The 21431-nt window shown below is 40.8% G+C and overlaps 1 protein-coding gene across 1 annotated transcript in view; it reads left to right on the top strand.

The window, feature by feature from the left end:
• The window catches only part of ENPEP (glutamyl aminopeptidase), a 94560-nt gene that overhangs the window by 29075 nt on the left and 44054 nt on the right, over positions 1–21431 (top strand). The window contains exons 2-10 of the mRNA XM_080400888.1: positions 1249–1390; positions 3879–4010; positions 8169–8289; positions 10407–10561; positions 11178–11291; positions 12972–13106; positions 17264–17329; positions 18740–18805; positions 20511–20662. Of these exons, the coding sequence (XP_080257014.1) occupies positions 1249–1390; positions 3879–4010; positions 8169–8289; positions 10407–10561; positions 11178–11291; positions 12972–13106; positions 17264–17329; positions 18740–18805; positions 20511–20662 (1083 nt within the window). The remainder of the gene's footprint in view (positions 1–1248; positions 1391–3878; positions 4011–8168; positions 8290–10406; positions 10562–11177; positions 11292–12971; positions 13107–17263; positions 17330–18739; positions 18806–20510; positions 20663–21431) is intronic.

The following is a 21431-nucleotide window of genomic DNA, read 5'->3' as shown; positions in this document are numbered from 1 at the left end:
AGCAAAAGAAACTCTGTTGAGCCTGAAGTTATGTTAAGGTGAATGTTCATTATTCTTTCTGCCCATGAGCTTTTGAGTTACTATTCCAATGAACATGAATGGTAAGAACCCAGACATATTAACCTCCATCAGGCTTGTAAATGACCCTTGCTGCTACAAGTTCCTAATGACCGGTTTAGTATTTAACCGTCACAGAGAATTGCCAAGGGCAACAGAAACATTGAAAAATTGGTTGTCAAGTGAGCTTGTAGGATTGCCGCAGATCTGTAATTTATGATGTACACTTTTAATTACTTTTTGGAAAGAAAAACTACCTTAATATAGTTGGGGCAGCTGTAGAAGTGCTGTCAGAAAATGCTCAACATTCCAGATTAATTGAAGGAGCATCTGTGATCCCTTTCACCATCAATCACTGGAGAATATGCTCTGCCACTGTACGGCTCATTAATGGGGGAGCCTGATGTCACTATAAGAAGCAAGCACGTGATATGAACGTTCACAGCCTTCACCTTATTTTTTTACATGACCCCTATTGTCTAACTCCTCCAGTTGTTTTTTGCATAACAGATGAATTTCTAAACTCCCCAACAGGGCTAGCGTAGCACCAATTATATAGTAGGATGTTCACCTGAACTTTCCATGCTTTCTCCAGCAGTTTCATTAATGGAATCAGGGAAGCATAACAGCAGAAAACTGTACATGGTGACTGCAGAAAAAGAAACACAAGCAGGATGAGATTTTAGGGGCACTGAAGCAATTCCAAGGTGTCTTCTCAGGAGATGTTCAAAACTCCAAGCCAAGACATGCTCTAGTGGGTAAACAACACATGGAGTGACTTAAGTAAACATCCCTACACCAGGACCTTAATTTCCTTTCAGTAGTTTATTTTAGGCACATAAATCAGTGGGAAAGCTCGTCAGGAAGGTGAGCAAAATTTTTACCATCCATGAAGGGTCATTCCTATCTTACTGCCTGGCTCCTAAAAATAGTTGATGATAAGCGATTTGCTTTAGCTTTTGCTGTGAAACCTAAAGGATGCTGATGGCAGGCTTTGAGGTATACATGTTACACATGGCTATACGATATTAGCTTGTACATTTCTGATGTCACCTGCTTCTATGAATGGACAAACACAAATATTTGCAGCTGGCTTTGGTTTGTGAAATTGCTAAAAAATTATGCTTAGAAATTGCAGATAAGATTTAAAAGGTATATAATGAAGGCTTGCCAATGTGTTGTTTGTTTAAGGAGCATTGCAGCTACTGATCATGAGCCAACAGATGCACGGAAATCATTTCCTTGCTTTGATGAGCCCAACAAGAAGGCAACTTACAACATATCTATCATCCACCAAGATGCATACCAAGCACTTTCAAACATGCCAGTGCAGGTATGTATTTCCCAACCCTGCTGTCTAAGTGGAATGGTTCTGTAAAGCCACTGGAAAGGTAGCATGGATCACAAAGTCCTTGTGCATTCAGCGTTCACAGACTCTACCACCCAGACACTGTAAAACTAATGTCTAATAAATATTCCATAAAACAGGACTGATTGGTTCGTTAGCACTCCTAGTAGTCCACAAGCACACAACACGGCAATACAGAGACAAATCCAAAGTGTCTCTTCCATCTTTAGCTAGCTGGCCCTCTATTCAGATATTCTAAATAAGCATCCTCTACTAATTATAAAGGTAATGGTGGACTCTGAGAAGGAATAAATACTCTGAAAGACAGCTGCTTCCCAGATGGGAAGTCTAAAATAATCACTGAAATTACATAACAGTACAAAGCAAGGGTCTGCTGATTAGTCTGATGGCAAAGGAACCTGCTAGCAAGAAAGTCTAGGGTTATTATTATTTTAATAATACAGAATCGAAAACCCAATCTGTCAGATCATGGGTGTGGACACTTGCCAGTTCACTGTGACTGTGATTTCCTAAATAATCTATTTCTGGACTTGGTGGGTCAAATTCCAAGTTTTGTACGAAATTCAATTGCATCAATCATCTGTCTCTGTGCCCTCTGGAAGAAGATTGAATGGCTCTCAGCTGAGTTTCTAATGAATGGTTTAACTGAATGTGTAGCCCAATGTATAATTTCTAATGAATATTTTCTGAAATAGAAGATAAAATGCCAAATTTTAAAACAAGAAAAAAAAATTAAAAAAAGAACTTCCAGCCTCAAGGCTGTTGACATTTGCATCTTCCCAATCACTCCCCCACTCAGAAAACAAAGATCTCCTTTACTGTTTTATTTAAAGGCACCCCCAAACCTTAACTATCCCCTAGAAATTCAGCTGAGAACTATTACAAATCTGATACAGCTGCCTCCCTTTGCAAAATTAAAGCTCTGACCTATCGTTGCTGCCTAAAAAGCACCAGGCACTTTGAAGAACACCACATGAAAGAAAGTGTTTGCTACACCTTTCCTCACAGACCTTAGATAAGGTGAGGGGATGAGACTAAATGTTACCAAGATTTAGTGGGTTTGGTGTATTTACTTTACATCTTTACATGTGGATCTTGCTTCTCTTATGGACACACAAAATAAGCTTTCAAAGACCTAGCTACCACTTGTTAATTAATTTGCTAAAATCCAAGTACAGACAGGGAAATGCAGATTATGCTGGGTTCATACTCAGGACAAATGGATGATAGCAGGACACTTTTTCATCTGGTGTGCTCACGAGGTCAGTAGTGAAAGCTCTTTAGGAAATCTTTTCAATGGAAGGAAATGTAATAGTTTGTAAACGCAAAGCACGTTGTGTGTTACATGTTCTGTAGTAGTTTTGGTGGTGTAGAGCTTTATAATCAACATGGCAAAATCAGAAACTGGTACATTTCATTTTCACTGGAGTGAATTTTTTTAAAACTTTTTTTTCCCATAAAGTTCTGACTTCATTGAAAGAAGAAAAGATATCAAAATAGAGTCAAAGCGAGTCAAATAATGGAAAAGCAGACTGCTAATATCTCTGTGAAAAGGGGGTTGTGAATATATCTGTGAAAGGGTTTTGGTTTGCTGGTGGAATTATATTACCTATAACATTCACTGTCTGCTTTATTTGTGTTGTATTTATAACAAGCAAATCTCATGAAGTATTGTCGCAGTAGTAGAAGGTTAGTGTCTTTTATATGCTGCTTGCTTTTGTCCTATATAAGTTAGTCATCCAGTCAGAAGCAAAAATAATTATCAGACGGGCAATAGAAAATAATAAATAGCAGAAATAAATATTTAGAGGCTGAATCACATACAGGGTTGCAGCTTTGGTCATAGAGTTCATTTGAGAGTTAAGGACATTCGGGACAACCAAGAATGGGTTTTAATTGATTTACAAAAGACAAACTATGATCAGCACTAAACCTTATGTACATTTAAACAACCCATCAATTAGCACTGCTAATTTGTATCTGAATGAGTTCAGGATAGATTCATTAGATTGGTCTTTATCCTAAGTAGCATCTCTGCAATCCCTGACTCCTACACGATGCATGTAATTCAGAGGAGAGAATCCAGTCTCTTCTCAGATCTGTCCAAAGTAATGTTATTTTATGCCACCATTTCAAGAACAAAACACGCTAGCATACACTGGAAAACTCCTACTGGCAAAATGCTTGTGCATGTGAATGATTTCAGATCCTTAATGAAACTTAGAACCAGGTAAACTTATTTAGTGCAGAAAAACAAAGTCCTGTTTCATGTATTACAGGAAAAACATTTTGTCTGTTCTCGTGCCATCAGCAATGGGATGCCAGAAGAGGTGAACCTGGAGAGGTGATTTATCATTCCTGTGTAGTTGCAGCCTTCATAGAAATATTATACCCTTTTCTGCATGTGTTTGCATTTCCAAAAATCAAATTAATTGTTTTTCCATTTCTGCAGCAAACTGTACAGCTGGGGAGTGGCTGGAATCGGACAACTTTTCAGAAGTCAGTTCCCATGAGCACTTACTTGGTATGCTTTGCGGTGCACCAGTTTCAGTGGATAGAGAAAATATCTGCTAGCGGAAAACCTGTAAGTGCTGTTGCAGCCTGAACATGGTTCAGATGAGAGATGTACTGTGAATTACTTTTTTTTTTTAATTAAATATATTTTTATAATACAAACAGGAACATATTTTTCCCTTTCCTATACTCTATTTTATTCAACCTGGTTTATCAGATTAGGTGTTCACAATGGTCTCTATGACCTTGACTACATACAGTGTTTTGCAGTCCTTCCCTGGCCCCCATCTTGGTGAGATCCCATCAGTAAATCCCATACAGGCACACAGGTGAGGAAGGTGTACTATTTCTCCAACCTCATCCCTGACTTGAAGCCCGGAGTCTGAGGGAATGCACAAGTCCAGGGGGACAAGAGATTCATAGGCCATGGATACAAATACTTAACAGTTTTTGTGAGTTAAAAGGTGTGAATCTGATGTCTTCCTGTTTACAGTCATGGAGACATAGAACTGCGATGCTATGTGCCACTGTGTATTGGCTCTAATATTCTCTATTTTACAACAGTGGCTAAAGGCAACTGCACAGTCTAAGTTCTTTACAAATAAGTATAGAAGTGAAAGTGCCTGCCTAACCCGGGGGATATTTGGTAGGTGCCCTAATGAAGTGAGTATGTTTGAATCTGACTCCATAAAATTAAAATAGCTCCTTTATTTAGATGCAACAGGCAGTCCAATCCAGTTCTCACTGAGATTCAAATCTCCTGAAGGTGCAGCTGATCAGGCATAAGGAGATCACAAGACATTAAGTTGAATCACAACCTGAAAGACTAAACACAATTTGCCCCTCAACACATACTCCTCATTTAGCCTAAACCTAGTCGGGGACACCCAACCACTGTTAATTACTTGTTGATTTACATATATCTCTCTTTTTTTTTTTTTTTTTTTTTTTTTTTCCTCCAATTTGAGACACAGGATGATCCCAGAGCTGTATGCTCTTGCTGCTTCCCCCTCCTTTCCCCTTAGGGGTGTAACACATGGTCTTGCAGTTCAGCTGAGCTGGCAGCACTTTCCTCCTCTTCTGGAGGCAGCAGGCAGGGCAGCTAGAGCAAAGCCCCAGCCAGACCACTATTCCCCCAGCAAGTAAGCTCTTCCTCAGTTTCTCTATCCGAAAAAGCTCAGCAAATCCTTCCCTACTTGAGGCTGTCCACTGATGTGAAAATCTGCCTTGTTTAAATCTCCAAAGTGCTGATCCAGTTCTTAGCAGACTTCCTGGCACAGCGCTGTGCTGAGGCCTCCCTCCTCTATGCCTCTTGCTAGCATCATGCTGTACAATTATTTCTTGACGGATAACTAAAGCTGAAATACACTTACCCAAGCAAATGGAGCTGGTTTGAGATAGCAATGCGGTATTCCTAGATCCCTGCTGTTTGAGTAATTTGCAAAACAGGACAATGTTTTAGGCCACACAGCCATAAAGTTTTGTTAACCAGATGCTCTTCAGCATGGCTGCTCCATTCACTGTCACGGACAGGACTTTGGCTATTTGGCCTCAACAGATATTTTCTAGAGTTTAATTATTTTAAGAATCAGAATTTGTGCAGCTTTTGTAGAACGCAGTGTGGTACCAAAAAAAAAAAAAAGTGCTGAAGACATAAAACTCTTTCTTTGCACATGCAAAAGTTAACATTCTCTGCTTGTTCATGCCACGCTCCAAAATATGGCTCTGAGGTCAATATTTGTTTTTTTCCCCCCAAGCAAAACAGCAAAACCCACAATGTTCCTGACTGGCTGTAGCTTTTCTAAATAGAAGGGAGTGTTCACTGAAACATGGTAATTAGATGTGTGTGTAGAAGCAGGGGTATTTGTGTTAGTACAGAGGTTGCCTGAATAAACATATTCTAATTCAAGTTTTGGTTACTACATATTTGATTAAGGCTATTCACTAAACAATGTCTGAGGACTTGCCTGCACTAGAAAACTTGGGGTTTAAGTGAGGTTAAAGTCATAACTGTTTCCTTTCTCTTAGCACTGACAATAGTCTTACCAATATAAAGTATATGTGTAAGATTGTTTTTAATTAAGGGAGCCACATAAACTCACCACTAAAAATTACCTTTTCCCCAGGAAAACCAGGCTATCTTTAGAGGTTTTAATCAGGTAATTTGAAAGTCCTTCTCCTAACCAAACAGTTCTTTTCCCAAAACTCTGAAGCCCAGCCAAGCAATTAGTTATTTAGATTCACCAACTGCTGAAAGGAACATTCCATAGTTTGCTGTATAAATTGCTAGGAATAAATCCCTCATCCAACAGTAAGTGTTCATGTGATCCATACATTGCTTTCATGAACAACAGCAACATCATACAGCTCACGTGACATGGTAAATTATTTAAAAAACTCTGCCATTTGCTCAGAAAGCCATTGCCCCAACAAAGACATTAGTGGAATCAGTGGTGGGAAATGTCCCTACAGCTGGAAATGATGCTTCTGAGCTGACTACCTGTCAGGTATCAAATGCCTGGTTTGGAAAATCACAGAGGAGATTATACAAATGAAACCCAAAGTCAGTTCTAGTGCATGCTGAAGGTTTTGGAAACCATTAATATGGATCAGCTAGGGGACCAAAGACTGCTAAATGGGGTAAAGAGCTTACTGAAGTGGAAATTGCAGATTGTAATTGCAAACTGACCCTGAGGGAAATCCCCTGGCTGGAATGGATTCCCGATTGAATTTCATAAGCTTTTTTTGGTTTTGTTTTTCCATTTCAGCTTTACCTCTGACCATTTTCCCATCCTCCCCTGTCGCTGGAGGAAATGTAATTTCACAGTAGTGAAATCGATGTGTTGTCAGGCTCCAAGAGGCTTCTAGAGTAGGCCAGCTCCTTTGCTCAGTTTGGACTCTAAACCCCCAGCTGTAAGACAGCACTGAGGACCAAACAAGCCACACCAAAACACACAGAAGAATGTGGCCCATTCATTAGAGACGCAGGGCCTGCAAAATGAGAGGATCAGTTTTTCTAAAGTCAGAAACTTCACTCCATCTAAAGATCTCTTACTTCCCACACTGGAGATTCTGGGAGACAGTGAAGAGAACAGCCTACAGCTCCTGCCAGTGAGTGCTAAGGCTCTGCTCTGGGGCAGAGATCTGTGTGAGCTTTGGGACAAAGAGATTGAGGGAAAGACCCCCAAAAGACTCCATAAATTCTGAAGTCAAACTTTGTCTTCATGATGTGGAGATAACATACCAAAAGTTTTTTTCAAGCTGTAGACCTCCTCATCATGGTTATGGGTACCATAAGGACTCCAGCCCTCTGGGGCTTGAGGTTTCCTAGTGCTTGACAGTAACAGCCAAAGCAGTCCCAGGCACCAAGCCCCAGGGATTTGAGGACAGCACCCAGCACACCATCTTTTGCATTCAGGGAAAAAGCCACTCAGATATGCAACAGGAGCACGGAAACAGTCACGTAGTGCACACAGGGCTACCAAACCTGCCAGTTTTCCTGGACCTGCCTAGTGGGAAGGGAGAGAACTGACTTTTGTCTGGCATTTCCAGAGGCGCAGCAGCCCAGCAGGCATCATAGCTGTGACTGGGTGGCTGCATGGCCTGAGGTCCTGGGCAAGCAGCCACTGGATGCGTCAGCATGTCTGGGAAGAGTTATAGATCTGGGAAATGCACTGTCAGATCTTCAAACATACAAGGACAAGAGGATATTATGATGATAGAAGGTAGGATAGGTAGGAAGAAATTGAAGAAAGTAAGTTGTTATGGGCTTCAGACACATTTCAGAACAGATGCGCTCCTAAAGATTGGTCTGCTAGAATCAGTCCAGATCAATGAACTGTTCAGAACAAGTGGATTCCCTTCGATTGTGCTTGCCCAGGCTTCCTTCTTGGGAAAAAAAAAAAAGGCCTTGGGGAAACAAGGGGCTGGTATGCACTCAGGCCCTGCTCCAAGCTTGGCCACTGTGAGCTTCTGGACGTGGATCTTGCCACTTTTACAATTCAGGCATGCTGTGGAAAGCATGCAGAGGTTATCTGGACTTGGTTTCTTTTATGTACAGCATTTGAAAAACTTTGTTGAATAAATGTGTTAGGAAATAGAATTTAGTGTTCAGGCCGTTCTTTTATAGCACGCAGTGCTATAGGTATGTATGTCAAATGACTTTTCAGTGCTTGCCACCTAACTTCTTTTAACTGAATACTGCTCTAATTGTCTCTGTATTTTACAGCTGAGAGTTTATGCACAGCCACTGCAAATACACACGGCAGAATACGCAGCAAATGTAACAAAAATTGTATTCGACTTCTTTGAAGAGTACTTTAATTTGAGCTATTCCCTTCCAAAACTAGGTGATTATAAATACTTATATTTTTCATTTTGTTAATTCACTGTCATGGTTATGCTTCTACAGGTCTCTCTGCTTTGGTGGAAAATAGCATGAAAGCATTTGGTTGCTAATTCCTGATACTGTGCCAGGATGTTTTAAAACTGTACCCATGTAGTTCAAGATGTTCTTACATGTCATGATGGGAGAGTTGTTCTCAGTAACAGTTTAGTTACCAGTTCTCACAGTTCAGTTTGCTGAACTGAAGCACTGATCCTGACATGGTTCTCTTAAAGCGTCCTGTGGAAAATCACAGGAATCATTGGTGTCATCAGCAAAGGAACATCATGAGCTAAAATAGAGCCAGAAGAAGTTTGAGAACAGTATGTACCACTTACATGGGAACTTCTGGACAAAAGTCAGTAGTGAGATAAGTGAAGACGTAAACTGCGAGAGAGTATGTCATACTATTTATTAACCTTAGTGCAAAGTGGGTGTGTGTCCTCTTCTTAGAAAGATGAATGTGGTCCAGCATATAATTTGTAGTTTCTGCTGCTGGGATAAATAAAGACCCAGAGCTAAACAAGAGTGAGCACACTATCAAATTTTGCCCATGGTTACAAAGCAAGCAAAGAAAGTAGTGCAGCCGGGCATCTTTTAGCTTGGACTATCTGGACTCTGGATCTGATTTGTGCAGTTAGTAACGTAATGTAATCAGTTTTGGAAATGCACCCTTCTAAGACCTCCAAAGAGGTAATTCAGTTAGGTTTATGAACTTAAAAGGATGGGAAAATATTAACTACAAACAAGTTAAGGCAATGTAATATGGAAGGAAAAAAAACCCAACAAAAACCTTTGAAGATGATCAACAATGTTATGCAAACCTTCTGCTGGCTATTTTCACACGTACCTATCAGGCTAACCTGTATTACTTTAAAAACAGAATTTCACCTTCTTTCAAAACATCATCTGAGCTTACTGTAAATATATTTGCGTTTCAATGACAATGAATTAGGGAAACCAGTACAATGTGTTGTTCTTTAGCACACTGTTCCCCCTTTATCTCACCTATACTTCATATTCAAACTTTCATTTCCATAAAAGTTGATGATTTTACCACATCAGCATATAGATAGGGGCCTGTCTACTCTATAGGGTGAACTGGTAACCCAGGTCACAGTATCAGAACACAGATGCTCTTGTAGATTTTACACTGTTTTTCTTAGAATGTTGGATCACAACTCTTCACATACTGTGTTGTTCCTTCAGTATTAGAAGTCATCTAGATCACACCTGACAAATCAAATATGTTTCTGCACAATGTTTTATTTAAATATTGTATTTTGCACTGATTTGTGGCTTCTGGCATCACCATTCTCCTTGTGATCCTCATCTGCCAGTGAAGCCCTTGCCAGACTATCAGCTTTGATTCTGTAATCAAGTTGTTTAAATTAAAATAAGTAATTCCTATGTTCTGTTAGGAGTGAGGGTTGTTTGTTCAATTCAGTTTTAAATACATCTGTACTTTTTCACTAACCCACATAGAAAGGCTGTGGTCATTATTTGCAGAAGAAAATGCCAGTCCAATTGGGTCCTCAATTCTCATTTAAACCTGTATTGATTACTGGCCATAAATGAGTGACCCCCACAAATTGCCAGGAGTAGAAGCAGATGTTTTTCACTGCATGGGGGATTTACTTCAGTTACCATGTCAATAAATATTTTTAATACAACAGCGTGACAAACAATGACATGCCTCGTTATGCTACAGTTAGTTTCAGGAGGTTTACCGCCTACAGCATATCCCCAGACAATACTATTAATTTCTGGAGGCAAAACTAAGTAATGTATGATGTGCATGCTCCCAGGAGGTGGTGTAGCATCACCTTGCAAGACAGATTCTCAGCTAGTGCAACCGACCCTAGCTCTATTAATCTCAGCAGAGCCAAGGCACTTGCTATCAGCTGCTGTAGATCAGTTTCCTGCTTCTTAAAGAAGGTTAGAAGGTTGTAGACTACAGTCCAGAGTAGTAAGCCAGAACCAGAAATGGTAAGGAAAACAGGCTGTGAATACACAGAAAAAGGGCAAGCTAAGTGGCTTAAAGGATACAGCGGTAATCATGTTCTCTTTCTTTCAATGTAGATAAAATAGCTATTCCAGATTTTGGGACAGGCGCTATGGAGAACTGGGGGCTGATCACATACAGAGAAACAAACCTGCTGTATGATCCCAATGAGTCAGCCACTTCCAACAAACAGAGAGTAGCTGCCGTGGTAGCCCATGAGCTCGTTCATCAGGTAAATTTTTGGACACGATTCATTCATACAGTGCTTCAACACTTTAATTTCAAAAATACTGTGATTAACTGTGTCTCAGGATCTTTTACATGTGCTCACATTTTAATTGCAAAATATTGTGTTAAAACGGTTCCCTGTTAGAGCTTCAAAGTACCATAACTACTGCCTTTGAATTTTTCTCAGGAAGTTAGATGCTTGGGTCCAGACTGTGAGCCAGCTTATGAAAATCTGTCTGAAATATCTTAAAGGAACTAATTTGCATGTGCAGATGTCTCTTTTGGGCAAGAAAATAGGGACAACTATACACTGTGGAAGCTGTCTGAAAACATCTCCTTACAAGCACAAATCATCAAATCAAGAGGAAGAAACTAAAAATATTTTCAGTGGCACAGGAATCATTAGCAATCTCTCCAGTAATATGTAATTTTATAATAAAAGTGATGTTTTAATGCAACGCAAGGACTGAATTCCTATTTAAACCCCAGAATGATGATAATTTTCATCTGGCAACAGGAAAAAAAGTGAACAAATAAATGTTCTATGTGGAGATGTGAGATACTGAAATGTACATTTACCATTTAGCTAACACTACATCTTTCTATCTTTATAACTGTAGTGGTTTGGAAATATTGTGACCATGGACTGGTGGGATGACTTGTGGTTAAATGAAGGATTTGCCACTTATTTTGAGTTCCTGGGAGTAAATGCTGCAGAACCAGACTGGAAAATGGTAATTATTTCTGTCTCATGAAGGGCTGGTGGGGCTGAGGTAGCATTTTGAAGGGAGTAAAAATTAGACAAAGATGATGAAGACTTGAAGTATATACATAGAAAATTAACATAGTGCAGTGAAACATAAAGTTGGTTTAAGCTTTTTCCACCTACCTAAGTTACAGTCTGAAACTAGTCAAAGTAAACTTTGTAGTTTTAGTCATTCTCTTTTAACAAGCGAATCAAGTGTTCAGTTGTTTTTGTTATAGCAAATAATACCTAGATGGATTCTGGATAGAGCCTTAGGAATTTTGCAAGGTTGTTTAAAGGTCTAACCCTGGCATATGGCAATTTCCCTTTATTTAGTTACGTGGGCTAAAGTGTCTCTTTGTGGGATTCATCTTAGGATTGTTATCCGACCTGGTAAGGGTTGGGAACATGTGCCTGTCTCTACAGCTTGGGCTATTCATCAGGGAAAATATCCGATGCCCCATTCAGCTGCTGCGAGCATTTTAAGTGTCATTTCAAATGCTCCAACTCAGACAACCTCTACTCCACACAGTGCAAAAATAGGTAGTGATAGTGGATGGCCCACAGCACTAACTGTGCAGTAAAACAAATTACAGTCACTTTAAGGGGGCTGAAGACAGAGGGTAGCCTTAAATACACGTTATACTCTGAGGAACAATAACAATATGTGAATAAAGGGAGGTTTCTTGCTCTCTCTACCCTCCCATATCATAGCATATAAGCACATCACATAGATGTGATGGCGCTTAGCATGCATGTTTCCCCTAGCTGTCCAGGTGTAGTGAGATTCTGGCTACTAGAAAATATGTAACAGACTCCAGTGGAAGGAAGCAGGGTAGGTTTTTCATAGATGAACCCATTGTCAAAATCTGCTAGCCCCTGAGCCTAGTCACTTTAGAAGCAGGCAGTGCCTACTTGGTGGTTCCCCTGCCTCCCTCCCTGCTCCCCATAAATATCTCTTATCATCTGTGTTACATAAGGCTGAGAACAAAATCATCCTTTTTAGACTTTGAAGTAGAGGACTGTTGTGCTAACTACTTAAGAAAAATTTTAATTACTGAGCCTAAAATTTAAAAGACTTTTTTGTGTATAGACACAATGTTCATTTAAGATCTAGAGACATTTCAGTGTTGTCATTCTAAAGAGTATTAGAAGAGGAAAATTAAATAGAAATTTAGTCAGTTTTGGTCAATATTTATTAGGAAGTAAGGGGATTTTGACTGCAGGCCACTTAATCTTTTAAAAAAAATTATAATCACTTTTTAAAAAGTACAAGCCTTGGGATGGAGCACGCTGCCTTCTTCGTCCCTCCTTCCCTTCCTCCCCAGTTCCATTTTTGCAAGAGGAGCCCATAATGATTTGCAGATATTGTGACACTGCTGAAACTGGTAATATAGACTCCTTTTTATGCATACTGTGAGAATTTTTGTGTTTTGATACACATGGGAAAACAGTATTTTCAAAAGGCAATTTATCTTAGTTAAGGAAAAAATATATCCCTTCCCCCTCAGATGTAAAGTAAGAGTTAGCAAGTCCTTCTTTACAGGAGGTGAAATTTCATTCCATTTCCAACTGCCTCCCCCTAGAGAAGCTGTAGTTCAAGCTACTTATTTTATGAAGTTAGGCGTATAGTCCTGCATTTGTTTCTGTTCTAACATCTCTTTCTCAGCTTGAACAGGTTTTAATTGATGATGTGCTTCCTGTAATGAAGGATGACTCTTTGTTGTCTTCCCACCCAATTGTGGTCGACGTTTCATCTCCAGCTGAAATCACCTCTGTGTTTGATGGGATATCCTACAGTAAGGTAGGATACCCTCCTGTCATGATTTTGGATGCAAAGAAAGCAGAGGCTTGGGAGAGGAGGTGAAAGTCAGGGGAGCTTGCAATCATAACTCCTAACCCACCTGGGCTGTGTCTAAGCGGATCTTTCTTCTGGGACATTCCCAGCTGTTGTCAGTGATGAAACCAAAAGCAACCGTGAGAGAAGCAGTGCAGCCAGAGCCTCAGTCAGCCACTGCGTGCCGTACAAACCTGCTCACAGCACGCAGAGGTGCAGGGAAATCAGCGTCAACAGCTTCTGCCACTAGAGTTGTTTTTAAAATTATCCTAAACCAGACACCAAGCACATCCCTCTCCTGTCACCTCATGTACTGATGTAGCCCAGTTATGTCAAGCCTCATAATCAAATGCAAGGGCAGATGTCCAGGTGTCCGCTCCCTCACTTTCCTATCACACCTTCAGGGCAGTATAACTTGTTTTGAGGAAGCAAGGCAGGGAACCAAGCAGTCAAAACAGGAAAGTAACTTTTTGTCTCATGTTGCTCACACTATCCCAGCCACCCAAGAAGCCTTAGCAAAGATGGGCTACACTAGCCTCTAATGGCATTGGCCTAAGCTGGGAGATAAGTTAGCTCCACATTTCACTGAGTTGTGAAGCTCAGGACTGACTAGGAGTACAATAGTCTGTAGACCAGGAGGTGGTAGAGGACACCCCATTAGGTATTTGACAAGCTTTTTGCCCATTCTGGGGCTGTCCCTGTCAGTGGAGGTGGAGACCTGTGCCTATAAAGGCTCCTTCAGGAGCCAGCTGGAACGGAGTGGAGGAATACCCTGGGTCTGTCTGAGCAGCAAGACACTGGGATGCTGGTACTATCCAACCACTGTTCTGACCAGGGCACACAGAGGCCTCCCTGAGCCCATGGCCTCTGGCAGTACTAGCTGTGTGGGGTGGCAGCCAGGAGCTCATCACTTATGGAAAAGTGCTTTGAGGTGCAGAGCATTAGAGAAGCCAGCAGACTTGCTGAGGGTCACCGCTTTGATGTGGTCACCAGGATCCAGGCCAGGAGTATGAAGCCAACTTGTTTCTCTTCATATCAGGTATAGCCAAAGCCATTTTGTTCTTAGACAACCTTTAGACATGAAACAAAAAAGGTGCCCCCAGACTCCCTGTATCTAACCATGGAGTCCCTTGACTCAAGTGCCCTGAAAACACTGTTGCTTCTAGTTATTTTTTTCAGTGCATTAAGAGACAAGTCAGAAGAAGCACAGGAGGAAACATCCCTGTCCCTCCTCCCTCTCACCACCACGTATGGCACCAAGGTGAGGAAGGAGCTGAGACTCGGCTCAGTCTCTCCTCAACAACCAGCCATGTCCCACATTGCTTCTGACCCTGATACACCACGTTTGTGTTGACAGCTTCTCGTGTGACTCTCAGTGTTTCCTATCTGAATGTTATTGCATCGTGCAATAACAAGTTTCCACTGAACACACAAAATCTACCTTTATTAAATCCTGCTTGTTGCTTTTCCCTTCAAGCTCCCATTGTCACCTAAACATAAAGAATGTATTGAATTGACTTTAGCTTTAGCTGGGCTAGTCTCTAGCCAAAGATATTAATTTTATCAGCTAGACTTGATCCATCCATTTCCATCAGTTTTCTGTTTTCAATTGTTAGATCCTCTGTCCAACAGTATTTATTGCATCATAAATGCCTCACAGTCAAATCATAAACCATATGAAAACCTGCATCGTGTAACACTGTTCTTAAATCAAACTAACAAAAGTCAAGAAACATACAGAGCTAAATCAAATACTCTGGGCAAAAATATGTTTTAGTGGTGAGCTAAGCAAGAGACATACTTTTGCATGGTCTGAAAAAACAACGGAACAAAAAATTCCTAGCTTTTACTCATCTCTTTGTGCCTAGATAATTGCTACATGAACTCGTATTTTTTTAAGCAAAACCATTTGAGGATTCACGCATTGTTGGGAACAGTCTGCTTGGGATATAATTTGGCTTGGGATATAATTTGGCCTGAATGAGAAAGTCTTCACGTAGATTTAGCTCAAATTACCATTGGTATTTATATATAAATGCATGACAAAATTAACTTGTTTCTTTTTGGCTTTATTTTGGCTTCTCTTTTGCATTTTTCTTATAAAAACAATCTCCTCATGATAATATTCATCACTAAACAAATAAAGCATAGTTTGGAATGCTCTCCATTAGTTTTACCAGAGCAATTACAAGTCTTATAAAATCCTAAAACTAATGAATTGCCTAAGGGTCTGTGGAATCATTGCAGTGTATTCTGTAAGGGAACTTCAAACTGCTGTATGATCAGTAGGACATTATGCACCTAGGAAAGCTGTATTAGAGTAGAGCTGGTGACTACACAATTAATGTATATAATTCTTTTAATCTTCTCTTAAAAAGTAAATGCATTTCACCTCTTTTCCAGTGTAATTCTCGCTCTTTGTTTGAAAGTATTAAAGCAACAATGAAGGTTTTTGTCTTAGACTGATTGCCTTTTCAGAAAACAGATACTTAGTTTAAGTTCTGCTAGAAATTTGCTCTTGGACACCTACATTTTTGGAACCTCCCAGCTAAAGAAGTTTAGGATTAAATGTTCCACATTTCTGCCACAAACAATCTTGTCATATACTTGGCAATTATTACAACTCTCTAGAAGTTATGTGGGTGTTGATAAAAGACTCCCCCCAACATCCCCATCAGACAAGGTCAAATACTTAAATCAAGGTCACTTTCCTGAACCTCCCCAAATAGCTGAAAGAAAGGAAATTTATTAAAACATTGGACTTTGTTAGGATGAGTTTTACTCAAATGCACTTTATCATGGACTACAGAGGAATGACAAGAGTAGGGGGAAGAGACTAAAAAAGAGTAATTGAAGATGCAAATAGCTAACTATACATGGCAATTTAAAGCAAAAGAAAGCTCTTCTGTTCCCAAATGCATGCACTAGTGTGTATTTCTACCCTGACTTTTAATATAAATGGGAGGGGATAGTCTAATCAGGTAAGAAGTGGCTGATAGACAAAGCTGAGGAACTGAGGTACCCTAGTGCATACATGTGGCCTCATGATCACTATTTATCATAAGCTGCCTTATGTTACCACTAATACATAGCTGCTCTACATTTTACTGAACAGTTTTTGAACATATTCAATGGAAACCGTATTAAATTACTGTATCAGAAAAAAGTCACCTGCTGGCCACCTTGATTCCTTAACAAGTCTGGAAAGCATTTGGAGGCATATCTGTTCAAATAGTCCCTCTGCCATGACTCGTGCAGTCAAGTTGTTATTCTCAGACACATAAATAGGGGAGACAGGATTTACTGTGAACTCAGATAACATTCTTTTTTTTATGGGACAACTGGATTTTTAAACCATTCATAGCATTAGGCTCTCAGCTGCCCTTTGATTTGGTTTGGAAAATTAAAACATGCTAATCCTAAAGTTGTATTCTGTGTTTTAGATTAGGTTTGCATTGCTTTTGTTTTTCATCATTTTGTGCCCACTCTGGTCTTTGTTCCACATGACTCTTCTACTTCTCTCTCTTCCCTTTGTTTCTTTCTTCTTTCAAAGTCCTAATTGTTTTTTCTGTGACACCCAATGAAGTGACTTCTCTGATCCCAATTCTACCCTGCTTCAGAGGCCAAAGCTCTTACACCAGTCCTCAACAAATCTCATTCTGAATCCCGAGATGGCATCCCCAACATATAAAGCCCCAGACTTGGAGCATTTTTTGAGTTTCCTACCTGCTGAGCATTCAGCTGAAGTCAGTTCCTCTATCAGGCTGTGCTGCTGGACAGGGATAGTTCCCCAATGAAATTGGGAGCCCCGCTCACACAAACTGACAGAGCAGCAGGACAGTAACTCCCAGGAGCAGGGCTTGGGATCCCTTCCACTGGCACAGCTGAGCTTAGAAATGGGCATCTGATCACAGGTAAAGACCAGCTCTCGCATCCAGAATTAAACTCCTGCAGGCCGGCATGGCATGCTGTGAAGGAATTCAAAAAACCACTTCCTTAATCAGAGGGATGGTTTCTATTTTTGCCTTATAAAATACTCACTCACATATTGCTTTTCTAAATGAATGGAAAATCAGTGTTAGGGCACCATGGAATGACCTTCTCCCCTCTTCCTTTGTCCTCAGGGTGCATCAATCCTCAGAATGCTTCGAGACTGGATTACACCAGACCTCTTCCAGAAAGGCTGTCAGGTAAGGGTTCCACCAAAACACGCCAGAAATGCAGCCTATCCTCCTGTGACAGTGGCAAAGCCTTTATTCAAAAACTGAATGTCAGAGATCCTGGTATTAGTAGCAAAAGTACTTAATGCATTTCAGTACTGACTGGACAACATCAAGGGGAAGAAGTTTCACATTCTCACAGAAGCAGGAATGTGAACTGCATTAAGATTTGATTGCCTGCCAGTGAGGACCTAAATTCATGATACGTTTTAGTGGAGAAACCTCCTCCACTTCAGTGTATCCTGTTGTAATATAGGATCTCCTCATTCAGCTGTAAAGTATGTCTGCAGCTTCGTATAGCCATGATCCTCCAACCCACTAAAGCCTGCTATGAAGGGACAGTTACAGCTATAAGCTCATCCACACCCTGATGCAGGCGCACTCAGTCCTAGAGAGACAAGGTAACAGGGAGCAGAAAGGGGAGATATTGCACAGTTCATAGTCCTTTCTCATGGAGGAAAAAACCTGATGCTACAAAATTATGGAAAGAAAAAATGGGAGAAAGGAGCCCTCCCAGAAAGAGGAAGGTTATCTGCTCTTTCCTCTGAACCAACATTTGCTGTCTCTGAAGTGTTACAGAGCAGGTTTACCGCATTCATTCTTACCTCCCTTCATCCTGGAGAGCACGTTTATGGGCTGCTACAAGTCAGTCGTATTTTCCTTTATTTTTTCTTTCATATATTCAATCAGGACAGTTCCACAAGATGGGAAAATACCTTGTCCACAAGGGACTAATACTTCCCCCCTACTCAGTCTTCAAGAACATTACAGGTAGCTGTGGCTAACAGCGAAACAAACAGCACCATCTACTGACTAAACATCACCAGGATCCAGGTAACAGGTTAGGAAAGCACTCGCTAAGCAACCAGGGAAGGCACAGGACAGGAATAGTGTTTAGGAGGTGGAAACACCTAGCTGAATACCATTATTCCTTGTAATACTAATTTTGATCACAACTTAGAGGTGACCAGACTTTCCTGCTTCCACTGTGAGTCCACGCAGCTAGTGAAATCTCCTGAAATTGCTTCCTCCTTCTAAACAACCTTTTACATTAGATAGAAATTTGCACCAGGGTATGCTGATGTCCATTCAAGCAAAATACAAAGAACTCTTCAAGTACAGATCTATTTTGTAGTAACAAATCACAGTGGGAAATGCTGACTTTTAGTGTTATGGGTTGCACTGGAAACCCAAAAAAAACTTCATCAGCTTAATATTGAACCATTTAACCTCCTACTCACAACACTACTGCCCATGGATAGATACTCTGTACGACATCTATACTCCCTGTATCTCTGTACAACTGAATACGTGGATTGTTTTCATAGGCAAAGAAGGAAAGACCTGGTAGTATTTTCACAGTCTTCTACCTTTCTCTAGGCATATTTGAAGAAACACCATTTCCAGAATGCCAAGACACAACAATTTTGGGAAGCTCTGGAAGCGGTATGTTTTGCAGCAACATAAACCCTTGCTAACAGATGTTTCATACCTCACCCACTGATTTCAGTTTCCCAAACTTTTTATAATCTGTAGGTTTTCTGTCAATGAGAGATCACAAGCTAGGCAGCCTCCCAGTATATTCCAACACATCTTATTTCTAGCAAATATATATTATTTCCTCACTTTTTGGCATGAGACTGTGGGAGTGGCATAAAAGATAAGAAAGGAGGCCCTGCTAACAAATAGCTTGTTACTGAAACATTCCCCTCACAACTCAAGCTCATTTAATGGGTGAGAACACACCTCATCCACCACACATGCATCCCATACTCTCCCTTACCTCTAACCAGATTCAGCTTTTTGAAAGCTCCCAACAGCATCCATTCCCAAGTAATTTTGGTGCTTATCTCTGTCTCTAGCTTCTGAGTCCCAGCTGGGCCATTCTCTGTCAACCATTTTCTGACCTTGCCTTTTGCTTGAGGCTCGGCTGTTTCTTTCCATCCGTCTCATTACCCCCACAAAGGCCACCTGCATACTACCAGGTTCTTCTCCTGAAGATACTTCCTTCCCTTCCACCACTGTGGACACTCACACAACCCTAGTTGCACTTTTGTGTCTCCTTTCAAGTTCCCATCTTCTTCCTGCTCTGCAAGACTGCTTCTTTCTCTCTCTCTCTGGTGCTCTGCATCTTCACCTCATCTGCCTCACCTGAAGAAGGAAACAGTGACCCTAGCCCCCTTCCCTAACAGGTGGCATCCTGGGGAGGCAGCAGCAGCTCTCTCCGTCTCTAGGACAGAAGTTCACGGTCCACAGAATGGTTCAAATTTTACATCAGTGTAGTTTCTGGTGGTTAATACTGTCTCCTTCTTCACACCTAAACAGGGCATACTGCAAAGATACTTCTGGCTTTGAAAAGCCTCTTTATGTCCTTTCTGTGCTGTTTGGTTATTTCCTCAGAAAAAAAAAAGAAAGATCTTAGAGCATGCAAGGGACCTCAAAGATTCCTTAGTTGTCCATGTTACTGCCCAGTCTCTGCACACATATTTCCTCTGTCCATGTTCAAGTTTCCAGCTCATTGGTTCTTTCAATGACAGGCACCATAAAGATTTAATTGTGTATTTTTTGTACTGATCCTGCTTTTTCCTCTGCTCCTTTCTGCTCTTCTTTCTCTATATATGCTGGCCACCCTGTTTTGGATACAAGCCAGGATGCTATTGGCCTCCTTGGCCACCTGGGCACACTGCTGGCTCATGTTCAGCCGGCTGTCAGCCAGCACCCCCAGGGCCTTTTCCCCCAGGCAGTTTCCAGCCGCTCTGCCCCAAGCCTGTAGCGCTGTGTGGGGTTGGTGTGACCCAAGTGCAGGACCCGGCACTTCTCCATATAAATACCTCCAGGGATGGTGATTCCACCACCTCCCTGAATAGCCTGTTACAATGCTTGGCCAACCTTTCAGTGAAGACATTTTTCTTAATATCCAATCTAAACCTCCCCTGGCACAATTTGAGGCTGTCCTGTTGCTTGTTATCTGGGAGAAGAGACCTACCCCCACCTCTCTTGACAGTCCTGGATTAACAGTTGGACTTGATGATCTCAAAGGTCTTTTCCAACCTAAATGATTCTACAGTTCTATGAATATCAGAGATTTATTTTTCTTCCCTCTTTGGACTGAATTTACTTTTTCAATGTAACCTTCTCCCATCATTCATAGGCAAGTAATAAACCTGTGAAGGAAGTCATGGACACATGGACCAGGCAAATGGGCTATCCTGTTTTGGAGATGGGAAGTAATTCAGTATTCACACAGAAACGTTTTCTCTTGGATCCCAATGCAAATGTTTCTCATCCTCCTTCTGGTCTTGGGTAAGTTCTTACTATAAATGTCTATCCAAAACAGGTAAAAAAACTGTACAGATACTCTCTTCAGCCAGTACACACATAGGCAGTGTAATACCCATTCTTGCTAAGCTTACTCTTAGCATTTGTTTTTAAAAAGAAAACAGCAGAAAGTTAGATACAAGTATTTCAAATTTAGGGCAGGATCAGCCTTTTGTCTCAGGGTTTCTTTCTCAGACACAGCAAAGGAAAATTGGACAGGGTCTCTCAGAAAATCTTACTTCCACACACAGACACCTCAGATGACTGCAAGTCATCTGTTGAACAACGGCAGATTACAGTCTGCCAGACTAAGGAAAACTGACACAAAATCGTCTCTCCAGAAATCAGAGACTATCATCCAGGTACTTTATATCACAATAGTTTATTCCTTTTCCTATATTGTATAGAATCTATAATACATCACAGGGTCTTCACATACAATACAGGGTCTTCTCTACATGTCTTAAAAACATGAATTACTGTGAAATTGCTAGAAATGTACAAATGGGGGGTTTTGCCTATTTAACTCAGGATAGTATTGCTTAATTCTACCCATCTAAAAGACAGTTATCTAGTCAAAATTAGCGATCTTGGGGTTTATGTGGCCAGAGAGCCAGCTGCAGGCGTTCATGTACCCTATTCTTCAATCCATCCCACTTCTACATCTTTGATGCCAGTGCCAGCAGTAGATGCTTAGAGCCTGGAAAGCTCAGCAGGAGAGCACCTGAAGAGCAGAACAGAGGAATTCCAGCCA

Source organism: Falco punctatus (genome assembly GCF_963210335.1).
Source record: "Falco punctatus genome assembly, chromosome: 1".
Lineage (NCBI taxonomy): Eukaryota > Metazoa > Chordata > Aves > Falconiformes > Falconidae > Falco > Falco punctatus.
Note: the sequence above shows the minus strand (reverse complement) of the source record. Positions and strands in the feature narration are given on the sequence as shown.